Genomic DNA, 23,649 nt, shown 5'->3' on the forward strand with positions numbered 1-23,649 from the left:
ACGACCAGAGCCTGGGAAAGTGTCCGACACACGGTGAAGGTTCAATGAATACAGCCGGCCCTCCGTATCCGCGAATGAGGAACCCTCCTATACGACGCCACTTTATAGAAGGGACTTGAGCATCCCTGGTTTCGGTATTCGCGGGGGTTCTGGAACTAACTGCCCCACGGAGGAGGGACGACCTGATTCGCTGAACGGAAGAATGACTCCAAAATAGGAGAAAATCCAATGACGTAGGCCGCGGCTGCAGGAGCGCGAGTCACGCGCCCCCGAGGCCTTCTGGGGATTGTAGTTCCGCGCCCGCCGCGGGGTCGCGGGCCCTGCGCGCCGCCGCGCTCTCGATGCTCCGGGAGGGCAGAGCGGCCCCTCGGTTGCCATGGCTTTTCAGTTCGGCCGCGGGAGAGGAGCAACGCGGCTAAGCGCTCGCTAGTTTCGGCGGCGACGCGCAGCGGCACAGCGGAAGGAGAGCGCGCGGTGGGTCCGGGAGCCAGGGGCGGAACGCTGGGGAGCCACGAGCCGCGGAGGCGGCGGGAGCGGGGCCAGCGTTTTCCTCCCGATTGCTGAGCGTAGCTCCTCACCCAAGCCTACTCCCACGCTCTGTGAGTAACGGGTGATCACCATCCCCTTTTTAGGGATTAGCTAACAGGCTTGAAGAAGCCAAGTGGCTTGCTCGAGGTCGCCCTCCTAGGAAGTGGCCGAGCCCGTCCTCGAGACCAGACCTGCCTCTTTGCAGTCACTGTGCTGCCCCAAACCCTTGCTTGGACACGTACTCCTGGTGAAGCCTGGGTGGGGTCGTTAGAGTCGGCCGGCCCAGCTCCTAGCCTCTCGTCAGTGGTATGGGTAACTTGCCACACTTAATGCCACCCTGCACAGCCCTTTTCGGTATCCTGAGTGAGGTCTTAAGGAAAGAAAAGAAAGTTCCACCAACTTGCACTCAGGGTCTGAAAATGGGGGATAGATAAGACAAAGTTACATTAATACAGCATCAGGGCATAATCGAAAGCAAAGGAAAATACATTCAGTGTGGTGAGAGCTTGGTAGCCTCATTTAGCCTATGGTTTAATAGACATGGAAACAGGTTCAGAGATTAACTGTCTCTGTTACAAACTGTTTACAAACTGTCCTGCGTTTACAGAGTGTGGGTGGAGTGAGGAGTCAAACCTCCCATTTCTCTACCTTCAAGCCGTATGTGCTGTATGTGCTACCATTTCTTGTTTTCAATCATCTAAATTTCTGGTTACATGGTGGCAGCATCCTGTAGACCAGTCGTTCTCAGTGCGCCCCAGGTCAGTAACATCAGCATCAACTGAGAATACTTTAGAAGTGCCCATTCTTGGGCCCCACCTCAAACCGACTGAGTCAGAAACTGAAAGGTGGGCCCAGCAATCTGTGTTTTAACAGGTTCTCCAGGTGATTCTGATGCAGGCGATTGTTTGAGAACTGGTGGTTGACCTAGGGGTCACGTTAAAATGCAGATTCTCTAAGTAGGTCTGGGGAAAGCCTGGAGATTCTGTATTTCTAACAAGTGCCTGGGTGATACTGAAACTGCTGGTCCACAGACCGTACTTTGAGTAGCAAGGGTGTAAACTACACTTTAGAGCAGTGGTTCTCAAACTCGGATGCACATTAGCATTACCTGGGGAGCTTTTAAAAAATAGGATGCCGGGGCCCCACCCCTGACCAAATGAATCAGAACCTCTGGGGTGTGGCAGCCAAGTAAAAACTCAGCGGATGATTCTAACATACAGTGAGGGTTCCGAACCACTGGTGTGGGGTTTGGAGTCAGGCAGCGATGGATTTGAATCCCAGCACCTCCGCTTATCACCTGTGTGACCTTGGGCAAGTGACTTAACTTCTCCCGGCCATGTTTTCCTCATTTATAAAGTGAGTATAAGTGATCCTTGGCTTGCAAGGTGTTGTGAGGATTCTATGAGGTATGTACCTGAAGCACCTAAGGGTGCTCCATAGACACAGAAATTGGGGAGGTGGGCAGACTTGGGGATGTCTGGGCTGGGGATTTTGTGCTAAAACCTGGTGGAGGTGAGTTAGCAACTGCACCCGCTAGCCTGCCACAGCTCCCCTCTGTGTGCCCCTCCCAGAGCGAGCAGCCGCAGTGTGGAAGAATGGCAGTGAGCCACTCAGTGAAGGAGCGGACCATCTCCGAGAACAGCCTGATCATCCTGCTGCAGGGCCTCCAGGGCCAGGTCACCACCGTGGACCTGCGGGATGAGAGCATGGCCCGCGGACGCATAGACAACGTTGATGCTTTCATGAACATCCGCCTGGCCCAGGTCACCTACACGGACCGTTGGGGGCATCAGGTCGAGCTGGATGACCTCTTTGTGACAGGCCGGAATGTCCGTTACGTCCACATCCCCGATGATGTGAACATCACCGCGACCATCGAGCAGCAGCTACAGGTCATCCATCGGGTGCGCAACTTTGGCGGCAAGGGGAAAGGCCGGCGGGAATTTCCCTCCAAACGCTATAAGTGAGCCTGTCCCCTCAGCCAGCCCTGGTCCCCACTCAGGTTCCTCCAGAGTTCTACTGAGCCAAAGCCTGCTCTCCCTCCCCGCCCAGAACCTGGGAAGGGAGCAGGGCCCAGCCCAGAAGCTGGTGTCTGACAGACATCACCTGTCACAGCTGCCTTTCACAGGGTCCCACCTCCCAGACTCACCCTGGGACCCAGAATTCTAGTTATCTGTCTGTGGCCTTGGGGTAGATGACAGTCCCCCCTTTGGATCATTATTTATCTGAATCTCTGATTTACCGGTTTAGGGAATGTGTCAAATAGTTTTCAACGCTCTCCCAGTGAGGATTATTAAATGTGCTCGGCCGGAGCATCCCCATTTCTCTTGTAATTGTGGTTTTTTTCTCACAAAACTAAATGGGATGCGAGCAAGTCTGTGCCTCATGCTTTCCCCTCTGCGCTGGGCTCCCTGTTGGTCCTGTGTCGTAGGGTGCTGGGTCGCAAGCATGGCTGCACATTGGAATCACCTATCTCACCCTCACCTATTTGGATGTACTTGGTGTGAGGTGTGGCCTGGTCGGTGGGATTTTTTTAAGTTTCCCAGGTGATACGAATATGCGGCAAAGGTTGAGAATGTAGGAGAGGCCTTCAGTCTGGTCACGGGGAAAGCGGCTCTTCCGCTCCGATTCCCTGTTGAATAGGTTGTTAGTCTCATTGCTCTTTCCCGAGGTGGAGAGGCTGGAGTAATCCTGGGCCCTCCCCTCAAGTGTGGGAGCTCATCCCACAGCAAGAAATCAGGCTCCGATTCTGAGAGTCATTGGGTCTTCAGAGAAGAAGGCGTTCTCGGGGTTAGAACCCCAGCCTTTGTTGTAGCTGTCTTGCAGCCGTACCAGCCCTGCCACCATCTCAGTAAAAGCGGCTCTGTCCTCTGGAACCAGAGAGTTTGTCTTCATCAAACGAACGTCCACAGCAGCGGCCATGTGCCAGGCCTTCTGCTGAGCACACATTGTCCAATAAGCTTTGGTCCCTTCTGGAGAGGGGCTTAGCATCTAGCAGAGGAGGTAATCATTTCCTGAGGGAGATTGGAGAGGAGTGTTCATCCGGGCACTGGCAGCCCCCGGTCACTGCATTCACATTCTAGTCCCAGTCTGTCCAAGAGGTGTCCCTGGACCACCTCATCAGAACCAACTGAGATGTGTCTAGAAGAGCCACCTTCCTGGCTCCCCAGATTTGAAACAGAACCTGGAACCCGAGAATCTGCATTATCAACACCCACCCACCCACCATGAATCTTCTGCCTATTGTATTTACTTCATTTCCCAGAGGCCCCAGAAGGCCCTTAGACTCTGTCCTTTGCCTTCCGGAGAGAACACTGGGTCCTAGCAGGGAGAAAGCCACTTCTCTGAGTTTCCAGGCCCCTTTGACAGCTAGAGTTAAGGGGAGCAGCACAAGAAGAAGACTGCTGGTAAGAGAAACCAGAGGGCAGGCACAGAGAGGGGTTCCTCACTGTGGAAATGTCCATGTTCTCAAAGCCAGTGGGGAGAGAGCCACCCCTTCTGGTAAATGATGAACCGGAGGGAAGTCCGCACACAGCCTCCCTTGCAGACATTTCCCACGTGTCTGCAGATGCCCCCAAACTTGAAGAGGTCTCATGCTGGGAGTTTGGCCTAAGGATGGAGGAGAGGTCTAGGTCTGAGGCTTTTAAATGGTGTGCTTTTACATCGGGAGCAGAGCAAGGAAGAGCCCCCAGGCCAGGGAGCAAAGCGGTAGGGCTAGCACGGGTTGCTGGGAAGAGGGGCTCTGGACATGTTCCATAAGCTTTGTGCACAGATGCCAGCGGGTCTGTATGGTTCTTAGGCAAGGCACTGGGAGGACAGGTGGGAGGGAGGGAACCAGGGTCCACTGAGACACACTCATGCCGAGTCCCTGGGGTAGAGCACAGCTAAGTGTTCAAGCCCCGAGGTTATGGGTCCTGGCATCTGGTCCTGGATTGCTGGGAAAGGCTGGCAGGGGCCCAGGTGTAGGGGTGGAGGGAGCTCAGTGCCCGCCAAGCTATAGCAAGCCACGGGTCATTCATTCCACAAGTAATTTGAGTCACAGTGCTAGCTACTGAGGGAACATCAAGAGAGACAGAGGTCCTGCTCTCAGGGAGCTGATGTTTTGGAGGGGGAGACTAACAAAAGTAAACATATAGGCATCATGAAGGAAATAAACAGGGCCCTTTGAGAGAAAATAGGTGGTTTTATTTCAGAAAGTATGGACTGAAGAAGTTAAACTGAGAAGGGGGGTGGGATGAATTGGGAGATTGGGATGGACATATAAACGCTACTATGTATAAAATAGATAACTAATGAGAACCTGCTGTATAGCACAGGGAACTCTGCGCAGTGCTGTGTGGTGACCTAAATAAGAAGGAAATCCAAAAAAGAGGGGATATACGTATACATATAGCTGATTGACTTTGGTATACAGCAGAAACTAACACAACATTGTAAAGCAACTATACTCCAATAAAAATTAATAAAAAGAGAAAGAAAGAAAGAAAGAAAAAACAAACAAACTGAGAAGGAGCCTACCATTTAAAGAGTCAAGGAGGCTTCCCTGGTGGCGCAGTGGTTGCGAGTCCGCCTGCCAATGCAGGGAACACGGGTTCGTGCCCCGGTCCGGGAGGATCCCACGTGCCGCGGAGCGGCTGGGCCCGTGAGCCATGGCCGCTGAGCCTGTGCGTCCGGAGCCTGTGCTCCGCAACGGGAGAGGCCACAACAGTGAGAGGCCCACATACCACAAAAAAAATTTAAAAAAAAAAAAAAAAAAAAGAGCCAAGGGAAGGCAGAGGAAATCGCCAGTGCAAAGGTCCTGAGGTGAGAAAGCTTGGGGGTTGGGGGCAATAACAGAATACCCTTGTGACTGTTGACAGAGGGGAGGGAGGCAGGAGAAATGGGAAGGGGGTGAGGCAAATGATACAGGGCCTTGTGGATAAGGAGTATAGCTGGTTCCATTTTCAGGTGTGTAAGAAATATAAATTGAATTTTCTCTAACTCGACTGAATTCATATTTGGCTTCACTCAGCCAGAGTGGCAGAAACTTAATTGCAGTCAATTCAGAGTTCCCCATCACTTTCCTCAGAATTGGTTGAATTCTAGGGCACTTCCTTTGAAGATGCCAAAGCTTGGGCAGGGTAGTCTGGTCTGATGGTGTCTGGTCCAGTCACACTAGCATCCCCTGAGATGTCCTAGTTTTGTACTGGTTTTCTGTCTTCAGCCTGCTCAGGATGCTGCTGAGTTGCTCCTTCCTGACCCATCCCCCTCTCAGTGTTCAGATTCTTACTCTACTTTTTCCAGGCCACTCAGGCCCAGGAAATTCCTAGGGTCTTGGGTTAGTTAGGCCCCGCTGTTTGCCCCAGTGCAGCGCACAGCTGTTTTCTTCAGAGGGTTTTATTACTTCTTGGTGCACCACCAAGAAAAGGAGCACAACTCTTCCTGCTTCCTGGGCCCTGATGCCCTCTAGCTCAGAGGCTGAGGAGAAGCTTCTCTATTCTCAGGGACCACCCCCTAAAGTCTCAGTCTCCCAGATCCCCCTTGTTACAGTTTTCTAAATTTGGATCTGCACAGATATTCTTTCCATTCCTCCCTGAAGGCAAGCCTCTTGGAATTCAGAAGCAAAAAATGAACTCTGCATTCTGTCATATCATTTGTTTCCTGGAGTAATGTATGCAGAGTAACCTAACTACCTGCACAAGGGAAGGGTGGAGGGACACCAAGGAAAAGATGAAAAACATTTTTCAAAATGTCATCGTCCCATTGGAGTTTGGGTTTTGTGCTCATTGCTGCAGGCTTTGTTCAAGCCCGCACATACACCGATGTGGGGATCCCAGTTGCTGACTGAGCCCCCTGGAATTCTGAGTGCTCAGGTGGGATGGCATGCCCCTTCCTCTCCCTCCCCTCCGGGCCTTGGAGAGAAGAGTACAGGATGCTCTCTCATTTGGGGGAGGAGACTCCCAGGGCTCTGAAGAGAGCTGGGTGGCCTATGGCTTGAAGTTCAGATCTCCTTGGGGGCCACATGAGTGATGTGACATCTCCAGCTCACAGCTGGATGGGACTTTCAGGAGAGCATCCAGTTCAGTGAGTTCCAGTCTGGCATCTCCAACTGAAGGGTCCCGGAGGGCAGCAGGAGTCCCTTGAGTTCTTATCAGTGTTCCAGAGGGACCCAGAGAAACAGCACATAGTATGTGAAGGTTACCCAAGCTAGCTTGGTCTCTGCTTCGGGCTGGAGTTATACCAACAGCATGGCGGTCACACTGGCTTGCTCCTCCTGATCACAAGCTCTTATGGCTGTAATACGAGGCTGTAATGAATAAAAAGGAAGAAATGACTTGATGCAGGTTGTACGGGAGACAAAATCTTACCAGATGTGAGGATCATGTGGATGGAAAATACTAAAAGAAGCTTTCAAGGTGAGAAGGTTGGGAATCACTGATCCAATCCAACTCTGTCATTGTACAGTTGAGGAAACTGAGGTCCACTTTCCTCAAGGGGAAGGTGGAGGCATCTGCCAGGTCCTGTGATTAAGGTAATGTCAGAATGCCAAGATGGTCATCACAGATAGCTACTGCTTGTTGAATCTCACTGTGTGCCAGGCCCTGTGCCAGGGGCTGTACATGCTCCAGGAGGGCAGAACTGTGGTCTGTTTGGTCCCACTGGATCTCTAGCATCCAGCTCAGTGCTCTGCACATAGCAGGCACTCCATAAATCTTTGTGGAATGAATGAATCATCTCATTTCATCATTACAACAACCCTGGAGGTTTATATTAGTAGACCCATTTTACAGATGAACAAACAGGCCCAGAGAGGTGAGGTGACTTGGTCAAGGTCGAAGAGCCAGTGAAGAGGAGGGTGGGGATTTGAACTCAGGTCTGTATGCCTGAAACTCCATGATCTTTACTACTGCACGACACTATTCTGCCTCCCAGCCCTCCTGATGCTGGTAACCGGGTAAGATAAGCGGCGCCTCTGCTCACAGTGGTGGCACCCAGCCACCAGGTGTGGGCCTGGCACTCGGAACTTGCCATACCTTGGGTCTAGGGGCTTGGCCACAAAGAGAAGTCAGAAGTCAGCCAGTAGGAAGGGTTTGCTGGGTTCCAGAAGCCTGAGGAAGCTCCCCAGGGTTGAAGGTCTCCTCCTCTCCTTCTGTAATAGGCAGATCTGCTGGTACATCCTCAAGCAACCATCTCATGCTGTTGTGACAGGCATCACTTTGTTATGGCAGCGCCGTCTGCCAGCATGCCCAGAGTTGGAGAGCCAGCAGGAGAGTATGTCACCGTGTATGTGTGTGTGCACGCGCGCGCGTGCGCACACACACACGTGTGTGATGCAGCGGTCTCCTCCTGTTGGTGTCCTGGTGACAGTTTTTCATTTCCTCTGGCTGGCACCTTTCCTTTCTATTCATTACCTCTGCTACTCCTCTCTTTCTCTTCCTCCTCCTCCTCTTTGTTAAAATTCTATATTTTGAATTGGCTGAGAGCCTCCTGGGGGTGGGGATGGTGGTGTCAGCTCTAAGTGATTCATCTAGCTGATAATTAGAGCTCTGGAAAACCCAACACTCATTCCTGTCAGTCAGGGCTTCCGGAATCCCTAGGCTTTTCACTTTGTCAGAGAGAGGAGCTTGGGGGGCTGGGCCCTGCTTCTTTGTGCCTGACTTTCGGTCCCCCACTGCATTGAACCTCGGTAACTGAGAGGAGTAGGAACACTCTTATTCGCCAGGTCCCGTGAAAAGCCCTTTCCACACTCACTGGATCCTCACAGTGATCCCACGAAGTGTTATCCCTATGTTGACAGATGGGGATAACTTGCACACAGTCACTCAGCTTGTAAGGGACACAGCAAGTACTCAAATCCAGCCTTTTCGGAATCTGTCAGACTTGGTTCAAATCACAGCCCTGCCATTATTAGCCGTATGTGTCTTTGGACAGTTTACTTCCCCTCTCAGAGCTCTAGCTGCTTCATCTGTGAACAGACTCCTTAACGTTGATGTCTCTAAAGTGCTTAACACAGTGTGTGACATAATACTGGAGCTGTTTCGATTACTACTGTTATTCAGTCCCATCAGCTCAGTGTGCACTAGGCATTCAGAGACAAAGAGATGGTCACAGGAGGAACCAGCCAGACTCACACCAACTCTCAAGTCCTGGCACTGCCTGTGTGGAGATGACAAATGCGTGCATACACGTAAGTGCCTGGCCACACACCCTAGGAAAATCCAGCAGTGTGCACACAGGCTTGGACACGTGTGCCCACATGGATACAGAATGACACAGCTGGAAAGACACCCGGGAGTTAGACAGTCATATGCAGCAAGCACCATGGCTCACACCTGGGAGACAAAGGAGTGGGCCCATGGTGGCTGGTGCTGCCACCACGGAGCCCTTCTAGCTGCTTCTGCATGCCAGCGGAGGGAAGCCAGGCTCTCAGAGGGCCCCAGTGAGTCACCAGCCTGATGCAATCCCTTTAAAGGGCTCATCTGCTGGTTCAAGAAGCTGATTCATGGAGGGCGTGGTTGCTGGAGGAGGAGGAGAAAGGGACCGAAACTGCAGCAGGAGGGGCTGAGGTTAGGTGGCTGGAATCGCTAACAGGAACTCTTCACTGTTAACCTCCCTGGTCGAGACTCTAGGGATCTTCAAATTGAAGCGTGGTTTCTACAAAAGCGAGGGCCCCCCGAGGGAAATGAATTGTGAGGGCTATGACAGGAATTCCTATCATTGATTGAGCCTCACGGCAGCGCTCACCGCACAAAGCTCCAGAACCAGAGAAATGGGGGTCAAGGAAGAGCCACTTTTCTGAGAAATACACTACAACTGGCCGACCTTTCAACTGCTGCAGACGTCTCCAGACCCGGGAGGGCGAGTGTAGGGCACGCGAGGCTCAGTGGAGTAGGGGCGGGGGCGGTGCCTCCGGCCCCACCTCACCGCAGACATAGCTAAGCGGTAAGTACCGCCCCTTAGGGTCTCGGTGCCCAATCGTTTCCCAGGTTTCGGCTCGGACCCCACCCTGAACCAATCCTCAATCGGATTCTGGACTCTTGCCTGAAGGCTTCCGCCCATTGTCAAGATGGCGCCCAATCCCTGCGCCGTGGGCTGTAGATACGGGCAAGGGGCGGGGATGCGGCTCGTCCGGGAGGAGGGGGCGGTGCGTCACTTCCGTTGTCAGGTGGCGGCGCCGCAGCCATGGAGGGAGGCGGCGGCAGCGGCGGCGGCGGGTCGGGCGGCTGCGCCGGGAGGCGACGGTGAGCGGCTCCCACGCCCCTGGACCGGCCCCGGCCCCCCGGGACGGAGCGCCGAGCAGCCCCGGCTCCGGGCTACGGACTATGGGCGAGCAGCGCTGAGCACCGGGGGAAGGTGAGGGCAGGGGTCCGGGAGCTGGGAGCCGGGCCGGGGGTGCGGGTTGGTGGGGCGGGCCTCAGCGGCCGTAGCGCGGGGACCGGGGTGACAGCCTGAGGCCGTCCGGCTGTGACAGAAATGGCAACAGCGATTGTGCCGTCCTCCGCTGTGGTCTGCGCTTCTCGGGCGGCGGGGGCGGGGGCTCCTGCGCGCCGGTTACCCGGCGGCTGCGGGGAGTCTCGGTCCCGCCGCAGCCCTGGGAGGTGGCACTGCCAGCCTTGCCAGGAGTCACTCGGCCAGTCAGTGAAGGCGCCGGATTTGAACCAGCCAGGTTTTTCCCAAGAGACACCCTCTGCCTCTCCACGCTGCCCCCTGATCCCGAGAGTGACATGAAAGTTGAAACGAGTCCCCAGATAGGACCAGCCCGGGCTTCCTCCAGGAGCCCTTACCCGTTGGCACGGGCACCATCGCTGCTGAGGAATTTTCGAATCCCGGGAGGTGTTCAGGTGCGGGTCAGAGCTATCTGCCTGCCGGTGCTACGTTTGGCCGGCCTTTTCCAAGGAGAGAGCCTGCTGCTTTGGTCAGTGTTTCACCTGCTGGGCCCTCTCAGGCCCGCCCATTCCCACGCCGCTTGGCACCACCTTCCAGCCAGTAGATGGGGGCATCGGGATTCCCGACGCCGAGTACTCTCCACCCCCGCTTCCTAGGTTTGATCCCTGTTTGTTGGCGGAAGGAAGAGATGACAGCCGCCTTCGCTGTCAGGATAGACTTTGCTCTGTATTAAGTCACTGGAGGAAACCGGTTGGCTTTGCTTGGTTTTGAGAGCAGTGAAGAAGAGGGTAGTCACTCTGGGCTGGGCGCCTTCCCTCTTGGCTTAGCTTTACATGAGATAAGGAAGAGCAGGATATGTAATTGTCAGACCCAAAGAACCCCTGTTTGTAAACAGTGCTTGTGAGCTGGGCCAGTCCTTGGTGGCCCTGCTGTGCCAGTTGTTTGTCCCTTAGATCTAGACAGTGTGGAGATGGCCCTCGTTCGTTCATTCATTCATTCATTCATTCCCCACGTGACAACAGCAATGCCCTTGCCTGGACAGGCAAGTACCCTATATTATAGAGGTTAAGAGTGGGCTTTGGAGCCAGAATTCCTGAGTTCAAATTCTAGCTCTGCAGCTTTGTAGCTGTGTGACCTTGGGCACATTGTTTAACCTCTCTGTGCCTCAGTGTTCTCAGCTATAAAACAGGGGTGATAACATAGAGTTGTTGTGAAGATTTAAAAAGTTAACACATGTAAAACACGTAGAACCATGTCTGCCACGTAATAAGAGTTCAATAAATGTTAGCTGTTCTTATTCTTGTTTCAAGAAGCTCACAGTCTGGTTAAAGGAGACTGACCTGTAAATAAATAGTTGAAACGTAGTCTTGAAAAACTAGTAACAGCAAGAACAGAGGGCTGTGGGAGCCCAGGGAAGGAAGCTTCTAGCTCAGCCTGAGTTGGGCAGGGTATGGGGAGGTTTTAGGGAGGCTTGGAAGAAATGATGATGCTGGAGCTGCGTCTAGAAGGATGGGAAGGCTCAGCCAGGTGAGAACAAAGGGGCAAGGTACTCCACTTAGACATGTCAACTCAGAGTTTTTCCAGAAACCTCAGATTGTTCAGTATGGTGGTATGAAAGGCAACCTGGTGCCAGGTAAAGCAGTACAGGTTGACAAGGGAATGCCACATTAACAATTTGGGACTTTGTACCAAGGGCAGTGGGGAGCAAGTGAAGAGGTTTTAAGCAGAGGAGTGTCACGATTAGACTTGTGTTTTAGAGTGCTCTCTCTGGAGCCTCAGCAGGAGGGAAGGGAGAAGAGAGGAGAGACTAAAGCACTGGAGACCTCTTCAGAGGCTACTGCAGGCCTCTGAGAGAAGAGAGATGGCGTGGGGTGGGGGATCTTTGCCGAGACAGCACTGTATGCAACTGGTGGCAGGTGACAAGCTCCCTGCATTGCCCTGGGCAGCTCTGCCTGCCCCAGAAGTGCCTGGCACATGTGCCCCTCTCTTCCTGAGATTGCAGGTCACTCGAGCAGCTGGGCTGGTGAGGCTGTCCTCTCAGAAGGTCAGTTGTAAAGTCAGTTGCTCCCTGGGGCCTTTAATTTGGCCTTTTGGGAAGGCAGCAGATTGTAGTAGTTAAGAGCCTATTTGGTTCTGCTGTCAGACAGAATCTCAGTTCAAATCCCAGCCCTGCCAGTCGGTAGAGGTTACTTATTCTTCCGGTTCCCAGCTTTCTCATCTGAGGAAAATGTGGGCAGTAAGAGTCCTTCCCTTGTAGGGCAGTTGTGAGGATTCAGTAAGATGTTGCAGGTTGGGCATTTAGCGCACACTGAGTAAGAAATGCTTGGTAAATGTTAGCTGCTGTTGCAGGCTGCAGGAAAGGACTTCTAAGAATTAGTTGAAGCAGTTAGTGGCAACTAAAACTGTGTCCCATTGAGCTGTCAGAAATGTCCTGAGGGATCACAAGACCACAGAATTTTATTGTATTCTCTCCAAAAAAGAAATCTGTGGGGAATTTACCGAATCTGTATGGGAGCCATGCAGATGATTCAGCTCAGCTCTTTAAAAGAACCATTTTTAAAAATAGAAGTAGGACTGCTGAGAAGAAAAAAAAAATCATGTTTTAAAGTATACTAGGAGAAAAAGTATTTCGAGTTTGTTCCATGTGTGTCCCTGTTAGTGACCCTAGTCTGTTATCTGAATTAGTACCATCAGGAAGCGCACATTGATGTGTGTGGTGACTTAAAATCTGGAACCCCTGTTCCACACACATGAGCTCCCAAGCGTGGCTGAGGATGTGCTGGGTGCCAGGCGCAGAATGAGAATGGCGAGGCACGCCCTGCCCTGGCGGAGCTTGTAGTCTAACAGGGACCAGGCAGGCTCCTAACCAACTGATATTTGCATAGAGTTTGGTGAGTGTCTCATAGGAGTCTGTGCAGCCTGTAGTGGGAGTGAGATGAAGGAGTGATTCTCCTGCGGGATGGGGAGGTGACTGGGGAGAACTTTGGAGAGCCCTTAGAACTTGAGCTAGATCTTGATGAAAATTGAATCTTGAAGGATGAATAGAGCTTTCTGAGGGTTCATGAAGCACTCCAGGCAGGGGAGCAGCAAGGCACAGGCATGGATGCAGGCTGGTGTGTGTGCACACTGTAGGAACCACAAGAGGTTCTGGCACAGGGTGTGAAGGGACCTGGCTTTAGGACATGCTGGAGAGGTAAGCATCAGTGCTAAGATGCTTGAACTTCTTATTCTGTTGGTGATGGGATGCTTTGGTTTAAGGGAGGAAACACCGTTAGACCTGCATCTTGCCAGGAGCCCTCTGGCTGCCGGTGGGGGATGGACTGCGGATAGAGCAAATCTGGAGTCTCTGTAGGAGGCTTTTGCAGTAATCAAAGTAAGGGCTGGTGGGGGCCTGGATCAGGGTAGAGGCAGTTGGGATGCGGAGGAAGGGCATAGATCAGAGCTGTTTTGGGGGAAATCAACTGGACTCTGGGAGTGCTTGGCAGTGATGATTGAGGGAGGAGCAATGATGGCAGGTGACCTCGAGCTTCCCGATTTGGCTGACAGAGTGAATGATAGTGCAGATATAGAGACGGCAGAAGATAATGGCCAGTGAAATCCGCCAGCACCACTCAGTAAGCCCTCTCATGGGAGAGGGTCAGTTGCAAAGTCTGTGGCACTCTGTCCAACTCCGGTCCAGGCTTCTCTCTGGTTTTGCCTGCGTCAGCGCCTGGGAAAAGGGCAGCTTCCCTTCCTTCATCTTCCCCCTGCCCAGATTTGCCCAGGACGGTGCACTTCTTCAGTATTTCAGAAACTCAAGTGGCTGAGTCTGCAAAACTTCTGTGACTTCCTCAGCCTTCAGAGGGCCCCGAAGGGCAGCCCTTCAGTCAGGTGCCATCCACACTGATTCAGCAAGTGATGGGTCCTGGTCAGCAGCATGCCCTCAAGGGAGAGATGGTCGTTCCCAGTGCTCCTGGGGAGATCTTATCTAGAAAGAGACCTTGAGGTTGGATTTACTCCAGAGGCTGGGTCAGCCAACGCAGTCCCTCTTCTCTGGAAGGAGAGATGTCTGCCCCAGGGCACCTGGGACTCACTCAGAACCATCAGGGAAATGAGAGGGAGCTGCCTTTGTGCCCTTATCCCCCTGAGCTCTACGGGAGTACAGAGCTAGGCCTGAATCAGACTGGGCTGCAGAGAGGGATGTGCTGGTAGATGGGGCTTCAAACAGGCCCTTTGGAATTGGGGAGATTTTTGCAGGATTTGTCCTTGCATTTGTGGTGTAAAGAAGGTAGAAGAGAAAGTGGCCTGAGACAAGGGCATTTCTTCCTCCTCCACCTGCTCAGGTGAGACTGTGGCCTTGAAGGTGGCCCCGGGCCCATAGCAGCAGCCCTGCATCTCCTCTCGGGATCTGTAATCAAGATCTGAGAAGGGAAAGGATGGTGTTGCTTGCTTTGATTTACTTACTATCTTAGAGATGTTTCCACTTTGTCTCATACACGTCTGGGTCATTTTTGGCAATATTGTATCATCATTGTTTGTGTAATTTATTCAACAGACTCTCTGCTGATGAACTTAGGTTATTTTCGGCCTTTTGCTCTCCAAACAAAGCTGAAGTGACTATCTGCATATGTGTGGTTTTTCCCACCTTAGGTATCTGCAGGATAAATTCCAAGAGGAGTTGCTGCTTCAGAGAGTATCCTTCATGTTCATTATTTTTAAAGTAATTTCTTGGCCCCCTTTTAGTGAACTGGAGAAGCCTGATTTTCGCTCAGCAAAGCAAAGATACTCTTTTGGGTTGACATCCCTCTTCCCAAGGGGCACTGAGAACCCCAGTGGCGGTCACCCTTTTCTGGCTCTTGGCAGTCTGTCTTGGTGTGAGTTGGGGTTCCCTAGAGCTTACACAGTCCAGCAGTCTACAGGTCTGATGGTTTCAAAGAAACTCTAGTTGTTGGAAAGCACCAGAGAAACTGAGAACGGCTCTTGTCATTTAGCATGAAGCTGTCCCCTCTACATCTGCTTACAGACCATCACCTACTTGGCAAAAGAGACCAAGGATCTTTTGGCTTTGGGGAGTCTGTGACCCAAGGGTCCAGAAGGAAGAGAAAGTAGCCTGGACATGGTAGAGGGAACTGACAGGAGCAGGACTGGTGTGCCTGTCACCTGTCTTTGGGTTTAGGGCAGAGCTGGTTTGAGGTGTGATCAGGGGATAGCAAGTACCTCTAGGGAGAGGCTTGGTTCAGCCTCTTGGGAGACCTTGGGACTGGCATAGCCCAAAATTCTGTGGGACTTTTGGAGCCCCACTGCTGGCATTGCCACCTTTGGAGAGCAGGAATCCTGCCCCTTTTTGTAGTAGACGTGGAGCCCCTGGCATTACCATGTTTGTGTGACTTCCATGGCTGTGTTCTCCTCCAACTCCGCTCCCAAGGTGGTCCCTCCTGAAGGAACAGGAAGGAAACCAGCCACAAAAGAAGGATCCCCACCACCTTCCAGGTCCTTGGCTAAGTACTCTGCAATATGTACTGAGGCCTTCTCACAATCTAAGGAAGGAGGGCTTGACTCTGTTTTACAGAGAACCCTCAGACACTGAGGGGTTAAGGAACCCTCAGCCAGCAAGGGCAGAGCCGGATTTCCAGCCCACACTCACGTAACCCATGCCATCCCATTCCCCCATCCTGGCCAGGCTCTGGCCCCAGGGAGCCCAGGCCACATGGAATAAAGCCGTAGAGCTGGAAGGGACCTTGACAAAGCTGAAGCAGTCCCTTCTTTTTTCCTAGAAGAATGGAAACTGCCACTGCCTGGAGACAAGTCCTTCCCCTCCTGCCCTGTGAGTAGTGGGTAAGGAGACCTTCAACCATGTCACCCAGCATTTAAGGCTCAGATCAGACCTGGCTTGAGAAGCCAGTTCTGCCACTTGCTAGCTGAGTGACCTTGAAGAAATGACTTCCTATCTCCAAACCCAATTTCCTCCAAAGTAGTAATGAGGATTAAACACAAGGTGTTATTGTCTGTGGCAGCTTCGGCCTGGTGCCTGGCCCGCAGTCAGGACCCAGGGGCTGGCTCTGGTGAGGCCTAGGTGAGCTCTTTGCTGGTGGGCCTGAGTGTCCGGAAAGAGGTGTTATGAACCAGCTTCCAGGTCTCCAGTTTGAATGGTTTGGTGGTCTTCCCAGCCTTTAGAGAAACCGGGTGGTGAACAGGAAGTTCCTTATAGGCAAGTTTACAAGTTACCTGAGAGAGTTTCAGTGTACCCGGAGTGGTGGTTTGTCCCTTCTGTCCCCCACTCTCCTGATGCAGCCTTGCATCAACATGCAGGCCCACATGTTCGGGGCATTCACATGCCATACTCCCTCAAGTGTGCCTTCCCTAAGACCCAGCCTCCCCTGATTCCATTACCGCTCTTAATAATTCTAATGGGCTCAGAAATTTTTTTAGATTTTTCAGAATTATTATAGTAGCCTACAATGAAACAGGTAAACAATATAGAAGAATATAAAATAAAACTCCATCTCCTTCGGGCCCCTAGTTCTATTATCTGGAGGTATCCACTGTTAAGTTTCTTCTAGAAGTTTCCTGTGCATATTCAAGGGTGTGTATAATCATCTTTTTTTTTTTTTTTTTTTTTTTACCCAAATGGGATCATCTTATACAAATAGTACTACAGTTTGCTTTTGCTTTTTCATTTATTTATCTATTTATTTATTTATTTATTTATTTATTTTATGGCTACGTTGGGTCTTCATTGCTGCATGCAGGCTTTCCCTAGTTGCAGGAAGCGGGGGCTACTCTTCATTGCAGTGCACGGGCTTCTCATTGTGGTGGCTTCTCTTGTAGAGCACGGGCTCTAGGCGCGCGGGCTTCAGTAGTTGTAGCACGTGGGCTCAGTGGTGGTTTTGGCTTGCGGGCTCTAGAGCACAGGGTCAGTAGTTGTGGTGCACGGGCTCAGGTTGCTCTGCGGCTTGCGGACCAGGGCTCGAACCCGTGTCCCCTGCATTGGCAGCCGGTTTCTTAACCACTGCACCACCAGGGAAGTCCCCTGCAGTTTGCTTTTTTTAGTGTAACATATCCTAGACATCTTCATCTACCAGCAGATGTGGGCCTAGTCTTAAAGGCTGTGTAGTATTCCCGTCTGGACGTACCACGATGGAGTGAACCAGTCCTCTCTTGGCGGACATTTAGATTGTTTCCTGTCTGGGGGAGATGTGTGTGCGTTTTGATATTTGTGGTTTTGTCTTTGTGTTTTTTCCTGCTACCCAGGGCTCTCCAGGGACCCTTGTTGAGCACATTCATCTTGGTGAACTTGTGTGAGTGAACCTGGAGGATAAATCCCTAGAACTGGATGTGCTGGGCCTGGGGCAAATGCATTTTCTTCTGCTTTGCTGGCTGTGGTTTCACCTTGTCTTCTGCACACCTGTGGGGCCTGTGCAAGGGATTCTGAAGCGGTCAAGGCCCCAGGCCCTGCCCCCAGGAGCTCACCCTCTGGAGAGACACAGGCAAGCATGCTCTCACCCACTCCTGAGCAGAGTATGTGTCAGGGGTGGCTCGTGGCTGGCCTCAGCAACTCGGAGCAGGTGAGGCCCTCGTGTGGGTCCACTTGTCTGAACGGCCCACTGAGGGCCACTCTGATGGCAAAGCCTGCTGTCTGCCTCTGTAATCTTGCCCACCAAGCAGCCACAGCCAGCAGCATTCAGTAAAACTGCAGAATATATTGTTCATTCGCAAGGCTGTGAAATTTAACTGAATTTCATTTTTGATAGAGGCAGTTAAAGAAAGGCAGTTTGCTGGCCCCAATCCAAATTACCTTTCTCACGGGATGATTGTAGTGACTTTCGCTGTTTAAAACGATATAAAGAAAGAGAATCACATGAACCCGGCCCTGGCCCGGGCTTTCCCCTCTGTTGCTGTGGAAATCTGAGATGGAAGGAAGGAAACGCAACATTTACCTAGTGCCTGCCACACGCTGGCTCCCCGCAGTCCTCAGGGAACCCTGGGCAGGTACAACACTGTCCCTGTCCTCTGGGTGAGGACCCCGTGGAGCAGAGAAACACATGTCTAGGACACAAAGGTGCTCTCAGACTCAGCCAGCCCTTCTTTAGTCACTTGCTGCTTTCTCCTTGCCTGACTTGGGCCATTTTGGGTGTCAAGAACCTGAATTCGGGACTTCCCTGGTGGTCCAGTGGCTAACGTTCCATGCTCCCAATGCAGGGGGCCCGGCTTCGATCCCTGGTCAGGGAACTAGATCCCACAAGCCACAACTAAAGTTACCGCATACCACAACTTAAAAAAAAAGATCCTAAGTGCTGCAACTAAGACCCGGTGCAACCAAATAAATAAGTAAATATTAAAAACAAGAAGAACCTGAATTCCACGAGGGACCTGTGGCGGGCCTTGTTCCCACTGAGCAAAGCTATAACAGAGCAATAACTGATGGTTTGAGCTGAGGAGGGGTCCCCTTTGTTGCAGGGCAGGCTGGCGTGACAGGGGAGGGCTGTCAGTGACTCAGTCTCCCGTCACTGCATATGGCAGAAGGCCCCCCCCCCCCACAGAGCTGAGGGACCACCGGGAAGGTCTCCCAGCCAGGGTATTGGCCGCTTCCCCCGGCTACTTCTCTAAATAGGAGATACCAGGGCAGCACAGCCTGAGAAAGAGCTATTAAGTCTGTCCCTTCCTCTTCCAACACCCACACACAGTGACGGATTATTTGTTGTCACATCAGCTGCTTCCGGAGGCCCTTGGGAGGGGTGAGCTAGTGGCAGGGCTGGCGATGCTGCCCTGGATTCTCTCTGGTGGCTCTCAGAAAAGCTGCTGCTGAAGCCCTTTACCTCGTCCCAGGGACTGGTTTCTTACTCTGTTTATCTTTTCCCCCGAGGGGCCTCCAGGTCCACCTCTGTGTGCACAGCCCTGGAGCCTCTTCTCCCAGGATCACTCCGGGATACATCCTCCCAGCCCGGGGCCTTCAGGCCCACTCCCCTCCCCGTCTCTCCCCTCAGCCTTCATGGAGGCCACGGAGGAGCCCAGAGGGGCTTGCTCAGGGCAGGGGGTGAAGAGGGACATCACTGATTATGTAATCTCCTTGTGTGTGAATCTTGCCTTCTGGAGGAGACTAGAGTTGGACCTCCGAGCTCTAGATGGGTCTGGTGCGGATGTGCCGAGGGGGAGCAGGCTGGCCACTGGGCCCTCAGCCTGGCCGCCCCTCCCACTTCCCACTGGGCTGAGTCACTTCCTCTCTGGCGCTGCAGGTACTCTCCCACACACCCAGCACAGCAGCCTTCCGGGGGTGAGGTTCATCCCGTGCAAGAGAGGAGCTCCGGTTAGTAGCAGCCAGTTCACCTGTCACCCCCAAGGCAAGCGTTTAGAGAACGATGTGATGGTATGTATTCCTGACAAATTGGAGCTATACATATCCTGCATTTTAAAATGAACAAAATCATCACTCTGTTTTGGAACAGTGGAGATGACAGCACGTGCATGAATCTTTGTCGTCAGGGAGTCCTGGCTAAAGCTGAGGGTTTACTAATCCACCTCCCCATCCCCCCAGCATCCATCCTGAGCACAGAAGCATATGGCTTCCAGTGGGTTCCTAGGGAGATTGCTTGTGGCCTTCAGGCTCCCAGGGAGAGGGTCCATGCCTGCTTCAGGGATGGCTGTCATTCAAACTCAAAGGAAAAGCCCTTAAACAGAGCCCCCTTCTAGCCAGCCAGAAGAGAACAGGCCACAGGCAGCCTCCTCTGGCCCAGTCAGCTGGGCTAGGGCCTCTAGGCTTTGGTTTGTCAGCAGACCAAAAAAGGGGGGAAGTCTTTACTTTATAAAGTTGTGAGAGTTAAAGAAAATCTAGGAAACACTAAGAATGAATGGTTCCTGGCAAGCCGTAGGTGTCCATCAAATGCTAGTTTAAAAGGTATGCACCTGGAGAGACTTGTCACCAGGGAGGTTACCTCAGCAAGGAGTGGCGAACGCTCACCTTTCATCCAGCAGAGACCTCGAGACACCCCTCTTTTACAGATGATGAAACTGAGGCCCACGGAGAGTAAATGACTCTCACAGAGGGTAGGTGACTAGTTCAGGGTCATAAAGCTAGTGAGTGATAGAAGCTGAAGTTTGAACCCAGGCCTGCCTGACCCCAGAATCCATCTTGCGCTCCCAACTGGCATTTGGGTAACTGGTCCATGGTTTGAAACACCTAGTTCCATGGGCTGCGAATTTCTCTTGGTTTCCTGGGTTGACTTTGTGGACGAAGAGCAAAGCCTGTAGGGAAGCTGGGCCACTAGTAGCAGCACATACATGTGAGTATTGAGGTGCAGTGAGGGTGGCTCCCCGAGTGCTTGGGTCAGGGAGGGGTGGGGGGCACTGCCTTGTGGTCTGGTGGGAGGGGGTCTCAGTAACGCAGCCTCTGCGGCTCCACAGATCGTCTTGGCTGCATTGCGTGTTGAGATTTCACACCTCCAGTCCCGTTGTTTCTTTCCAGGTGTAGCCAGCTAAATGCATAGCTGGGCCAGAAGGTCTGAGGGAAACGAGTGGTAGGAATTTTTCTGACCACAGCAGAAGGACCTTCACACCGCAAACCTCGCGCGGCCCCCAGGAGCTGTCCCTGGTGTGAGGGGCAGGCCAGGCTGTCGCTCCCACACTCCCACACTGTGCTGCAGGAAAGCAGATTTTTTTGCTGGACTCAGCAGAAAGGGGGCTGGTCTGTCCCTTCGCCAGTGAGGGGTTGGTCCGAGGCTGCAGGCATGCTGCGAATGGGTTTCACTCCTCAGGGAGGTTGCCCTCCAGCAGTCAACACTGTCTAAGCACAACCCCTGGCTATCAGCCCAGAACCGCCCCGCCCCGGGCATCCAGGCATTTTTGACCTGGGACTTTTCCTGGACAGACTATTCCCAGCACCACTGCAGCCCAGTTACCTACAGCTGTGACCCCCTGTCTCTCTGGTCTTGGAGTCTGGCTCCTGTCACAAGCTGGTGGACCATCCGTACTTTCTTCTGGGTCCCAATCCAGCGCCTGGCTTCTTGTTGGGTCCTCTCTGTCCCCTTCCCCAATGTGGGCTTTAGTGCCTTCTGGGTGTATAACAGGCAGTTCTACACTCTCTGTTTTCTCATTCAGCAGTTTGCCAGGCACTGGGTGGGTGCAGGGAAGCGGAGATGAACTGGGGTTGCTCAGCCTGGAGAGTGGTGGGGACAGGGGAGTCAGACAATGGCTACAGCACAGTAGGAGTGGACAGAGTGTGCTCTGGGAGCCGGAGGAGAAAAGGACCTGCTTCAGAAGGTGACACCAGTGAGGACTGAGGGAGAAGGACCAGCCAACCAGGGAGAGGAGGTCAGGGCAAGCGTGTTTATGGCACACTCAGGGAACTGTGAGTCATTTGGTGTGGCTGGATTTATGGAGCATATAAGGGTAGTGAAGCTGGATAGGTAGCCCGGGTCTGGCCAGGCTCACTGAGGAGTTTGGGTTTCTTCTTCAAGACCACAGGAAGCATTGGAGGACCCCCACAGCAGAGACAGATGGAGATACTGCAGGCCCAGGTCCCCGAGCAGAGGAGAAAGAGTAGCCTGCTGGCGTCTGTTTGTCCAGCCCCAGTTCCACAGGCAACTGAGGTGGGGGTCTTCTGATGGAGTTGCTCCTGCATCCTTCCTGACCAGCCTGGTGAAGAGCAGTGCCCCACCATCTTGCAGCGCGTGCAGAGAGAAACCCTGTGAAGAAGATGCGCTATAGAAAGACGCCACCAGGTGGCAGACCTGGAGATTGCACAGAGACCTCATTTCTTTTTCCCCCCATTCCTTTAGCACGGTGTTCGGCCTGGAGAAAGGGGGGCATTCAAAACTGAACTCCTGTTCGCGCCAGGCTGGCTCCGCCCAACAAGTATGAGATTCCAAATTCTGCCACTGTGAGCTGTGTACCCACAAGAAATCCCTTTTAACCTGTAAATCTAGACTACAGATTCCTCCAGGGTCTTGGGAGCTGTTCCAGCAGGTTGCACTTTCTCTTCTGTCTCCGGGCACCTGAGAGTAAATTGCAAACATCATGACCCTTCACCTCTAAGCACTTTAGCATCTGTCACCTAAGAACAAGGACATTCTCCTGTATAACCACAATGCAGTTTTCAAATTCAGGAAATTTAACATCATATTATCTAATATACAGTCCATATTCAGATTCTGCCAATTATCCAGTCGTGTTCTGTATAACTTCTTCCTCTCAGGATCACCCATTTCATTTACTCGTCCCGTGTTCAGTCTCCTTTAAGTGAGACTAGTTCTTCAGCCTTTCTTTAACTATCTGACATTGATGTTTTTGAAGCATACAGGCCTGTTCTGTCGAATGTCCCTCAATTTTAGTTTGTCTCATGATCAGATTGAGGTTATGCATTTTGGGCAAAAAACAAATAAATAACTGAAATGAGGTTGCATCATATCAGGAGTAACATGATATCAGTTTGTTCTGTTATTAGTGATATAACTTTGATTATTTGGTTAAGGTTGCAGCTTGTTGTTTTTTCTTTTTAATTGAGGTATATTTACACGTGGTGAATTTCACAGGTCCTTTAACAGTTCAGTCATTTTGACAAATGCACATACCCAGAGTTATATCCTTTGATAGTAGAAGTTTTACAGCCCAGTATGTGTGCTCTGTCCGCCTCCCACAGTCCTCTGCAAGAGATCGTGGACTAGAGGCACTAGGTCTTAGTTGCAGACTCCTCGCTGCCCCCCAACTTGATCATGATGAAGGACCCATTTGGTATGGCCCCATCATCCTGGACCGTCCCTTCCTGCGCCTTGAGTTGATAATTGCCAGCTGGTGCTCCAGCCTCTGCTCCCCCATAAACCAGTGAACAGAACAAGAGGATGAGATGCTGTGTGCCTCTGCCTGAAAGAACAGGCCCTCCCTTTGACCCGCAAAACAACTGTACTCTGCCCTCTACTACAGAATTATACCTGGTACTGCCCAGCACCCCTCTTCCTCCTCAGCAGCTCAGCCAACCCCCAGGCCTCCTGTCCTCCCCACACCCAGTTGAACATGTCACTCAGGCTGGCCATCAGACCACCCACCCCCACCCCGCCTGTAGTCTCAGGCCAGCAGACAGATGGCAGGTTCAAGGTCTCTTAAGCCTTTAGTCTGGGTACCGTCCTTCTTCTGCCCCCCACCCCAAGTCAGTGCCTAACTGTCCCTTTCTCCTTGGGCAGGAAGAAAAATTCAAAGCTACTGTGTTTAGGCTAATAAAAGGACAATTTATCAAATGCTTATGATATGCCAGTAGGTACTCTTGCTAACCCTTTTGCATGGGTTATCTCACTTAATCCTTAGACCAGCCTTGTAAGGTGGATGCTGTACTCTGGGTTGTGTAGGTACAGAATAAGTATCTCATCTGAGATCTCATCATTGTTAAGTGATGGTATGGTGCTGGGCTTGCAACCAGGTTTGGCTTACTCCAGAGCCCTTGCTCTGACTCCGAGCTTCCCAGCCAGAATGGGTTATGTAGGTCAAGATGGTGATCCCTTTAGCCCAAGAGTGACTGGGCTAAGCAGAGGACAGCTGGTGTCCCCAGGCCTTTCACCCCCAAGTGCTGTACAGATGTTTCTGTCTGTACTGTCGCATGAGAAAGACTGAGACGCATTGCTCTGACCACATTGTTCTGCTGCCTGAGTGTCCAGTGGACAGAGACCCCTTTCTGCCTCCCTCCTGGGGCCTGGTGCGGGTCTGGCCACACAGACCCTTAGCTCTTGTGTGGCAAATAGGACTGAGGCCAGGGATGGGTGGGAGCATCTGTGCTCATTTCCACGTGCCACGTGG

At 52.3% G+C, this 23,649-nt stretch overlaps 2 protein-coding genes across 10 annotated transcripts in view; both read left to right on the forward strand.

Moving 5' to 3' along the window:
* Window positions 1-282: 282 nt before the first annotated feature.
* Window positions 283-2,858, forward strand: LSM10 (LSM10, U7 small nuclear RNA associated). 3 transcript variants are annotated; one of them, XM_007115130.3, is made up of 2 exons: window positions 283-599; window positions 2,100-2,858. In XM_007115130.3, exon 2 carries the CDS (start codon window positions 2,124-2,126, stop codon window positions 2,493-2,495), a length of 372 nt encoding a protein of 123 aa, XP_007115192.1. In that variant the 5' UTR covers window positions 283-599; window positions 2,100-2,123; the 3' UTR covers window positions 2,496-2,858. The 3 variants fall into 3 exon arrangements, with proteins under 3 accessions (XP_007115192.1, XP_007115194.1, XP_028342007.1); XM_007115132.4 differs by having other exon boundaries at window positions 283-474; XM_028486206.2 differs by lacking the exon at window positions 283-599 and adding an exon at window positions 1,108-1,884.
* A 6,229-nt stretch (window positions 2,859-9,087) lies between these two features.
* Window positions 9,088-23,649, forward strand: part of STK40 (serine/threonine kinase 40) — a 38,521-nt gene continuing 23,959 nt past the window's right edge. For 3 of the 7 annotated variants that reach the window (XM_028486243.2, XM_007115124.2, XM_055082947.1), the window contains exon 1: window positions 9,684-9,861. The gene's annotated coding sequence lies outside the window, so the exon portion shown is untranslated. Of the gene's footprint in view, window positions 9,451-9,683; window positions 9,862-19,106; window positions 19,238-23,649 lie in introns of those variants that run through there. The other 4 variants (XM_028486220.2, XM_007115125.3, XM_007115126.4 and 1 more) reach the window with 3 other exon arrangements.

Source organism: Physeter macrocephalus, chromosome 3, assembly GCF_002837175.3.
Source record: "Physeter macrocephalus isolate SW-GA chromosome 3, ASM283717v5, whole genome shotgun sequence".
Taxonomy (NCBI): Eukaryota; Metazoa; Chordata; class Mammalia; order Artiodactyla; family Physeteridae; genus Physeter; species Physeter macrocephalus.